Consider the following 2,279-nt stretch of genomic DNA (forward strand, 5'->3'; position numbering starts at 1 on the left):
CGGGCCCAGGCCCGCCCGCCCGGGCGCGGCGCTTTCCACGTGGGAAAGGTCCCAGCTCCGCCCTTCCCCGCTGTCTGAATTGATCGCAAGCGGAGGGACAGGGAACCGAAGTAGGTTATGGACAGGTAGTGGAAGGGAAGTGTGATCTGTGCTTTTCTACGGGCACAGGATTGCAACAATAAGAAAACGCAAGGTTTTCCCATTCAAGCTAAGTTTACACAAAAAAGCACATTTTTTTCTTTTATGACAAATGAGAGTGTTGATACTTGGTGTTAATGATTCCCTACTTTCTACTTAGCGCTTAGAAAAGTCGGTGAAGTTGGAGCAACCTCTGCCTAAGAAATATTTTATCTGCAAGTTATTTTTAAAATGGCTAAACTGAGCTAAATAACCAGGGAGAAATACATAAGTTCTTACAGACCTAAGAGCTGCACGGGTGAGGAAGAGGTCCTGCTTATCATAGGTGCCCACTTTGTTCTGGTCATAGCAATGAGTCCCCAGTTGTCGATCAGGGAACGGTGTATTATTTTTTTGAAGGCAAAGAGGAGGCAAACTAGGTCATATAAAATGTTAAGAATGTATTATATTAATTCTTTATAATTTTGGTGGTTTCAGTTGCAGGAAATATTTGGCATACAAATGTATCTGAAGATTTTGCAGGCATTGTGATAGAATATTTTGCAATAAAACTGTGTAAAATTCAGTTGTAAACTTGAGTTGGCATAAACAGTAAACCATAATATTAAACCGTGTGTATTTAATTGGCTTAATAAATTCATAGGTAAGATTTATTCCTGATGCTTAGAGAAGGAGTTTTAGTGCTTGTTTCTGAGATTGGTTTCACTTTTGTTTTTAAATACTAGTGGAGAGACTGGCATCAGGAGTTTATGAAAACCCCTGCTTTACTTACTACTGCAACTTACAGAAAAGACAAAAACAAGTGTTGAACAAACAAAACCTCTTTTAATCAACACAAACTTTTAATTTTTATGACTGTCATTTAACATTTGATTTGTTTTTCTTTTTAATGATTCAGTTATTATACAGGAATGTGGCACCAAAAAGGAGTATGAAGTAGTTGGACGTTTTCCATTAGTTGACCCTTGGTGGAAAGTTAATGTTAAAGCTAAAAAAATGGGGTCAAAGTACTTTGTGCAAGGATATCCATCGTATTTTCTGCAGACTGATGTAGAAGAAAACAACCGACAAGTATTTTCACTCTTTCTTAAGGAATGTAATGTTCCTGAAAGTTGGAAAGAAAAATTTTTTGCTTGGCTTCCTATGGAGTCAGTGCTGAGTTTTAGAAATCTGGAAGAAAAACTAAAACAGTTCCAAGTTTCACAGTTACAGCCAAGGAGGATCCAAAGAGATACCAAGGATTATGACATCTTCTATTATGTTTCAAAATCATGTAGGTATATCCTATGCTATTTTAATTGTTTTATAAGCTAAGGAGTTCTGTCTTATATACTGTGTTCAGACTAATGTGTATTCATATGAAATGTATATTCAAGCGAATTTTGAATGTAAAATGATTCTTTTATTTTAAAATATTTCAGGTTAGTAGGACAACTGATCAGTTAGAAATGGACATACAGAAGGACTTTCCTGAATTCTGTAGGCTTACTAAATAGAATTGTTTGTGCTAGGGATGCTCCATCCCTGGAAGTGTTCAAGGCCAGGCTGGATGGGGCTCTGAGCAACCTGGTCTAGTGAAAGGTGTCCCTGCCAGTATACAAGGCCAGGTTGGATGGAGCTCTGAGCAACCTGGTCTAGTGAAAGTTGCCCCTGCCAGTGGCAGGGGTTTGGAACTAGTTGATCTTTAAGGTCACTTCCAATCCAAACGATTTTATGCTTCTGTGATTCTACGATCCAAAGACACTGGTGCTTCCTATAGTTTATTCAGCTATAACAAGGCTTATTGAAAAATGGGGTCAGCACTACTTAAGCATGGTGGTGATGGCTTTTTAGGACTGGCATGTGTTCAAAAGTAGTATAGGTGCTTCTTGTAGTACAGGGATGAGAGAAGGAGTTCAGCATAGTCCAAATAGACTATCTAGGTGTGTTTGAATCCCACCTGTCGGCAGATTAGTATGGCTGGGAGCAGACTGTGGAAGCACTGGAGTGTCTCCACATGGAGATAGTTCAGGACTGCTGAGGATGCTGTTGTGGGCTATGTTGGTGTGGTTGCATGAGTGTGACTACATGAGTGTTAGAGATTGGATCAGGAGTGTGCTTTTGAAGCAGACATGCCCCTTGTCCCCACTGTGATGCAGTCT

At 39.6% G+C, this 2,279-nt stretch overlaps 1 protein-coding gene across 1 annotated transcript in view; it reads left to right on the forward strand.

Moving 5' to 3' along the window:
* Positions 1-1,017: 1,017 nt before the first annotated feature.
* The window catches only part of HELB (DNA helicase B), a gene marked incomplete at its 5' end in the record, with an annotated part of 15,277 nt that continues 14,015 nt past the window's right edge, over positions 1,018-2,279 (forward strand). The window contains one exon of the mRNA XM_017733092.1: positions 1,018-1,411. Coding sequence (XP_017588581.1) covers positions 1,018-1,411 — 394 coding nt within the window. The remainder of the gene's footprint in view (positions 1,412-2,279) is intronic.

This window comes from Corvus brachyrhynchos, unplaced genomic scaffold, assembly GCF_000691975.1.
Source record: "Corvus brachyrhynchos isolate BGI_N302 unplaced genomic scaffold, ASM69197v1 scaffold32, whole genome shotgun sequence".
In the NCBI taxonomy this organism is placed as follows: domain Eukaryota; kingdom Metazoa; phylum Chordata; class Aves; order Passeriformes; family Corvidae; genus Corvus; species Corvus brachyrhynchos.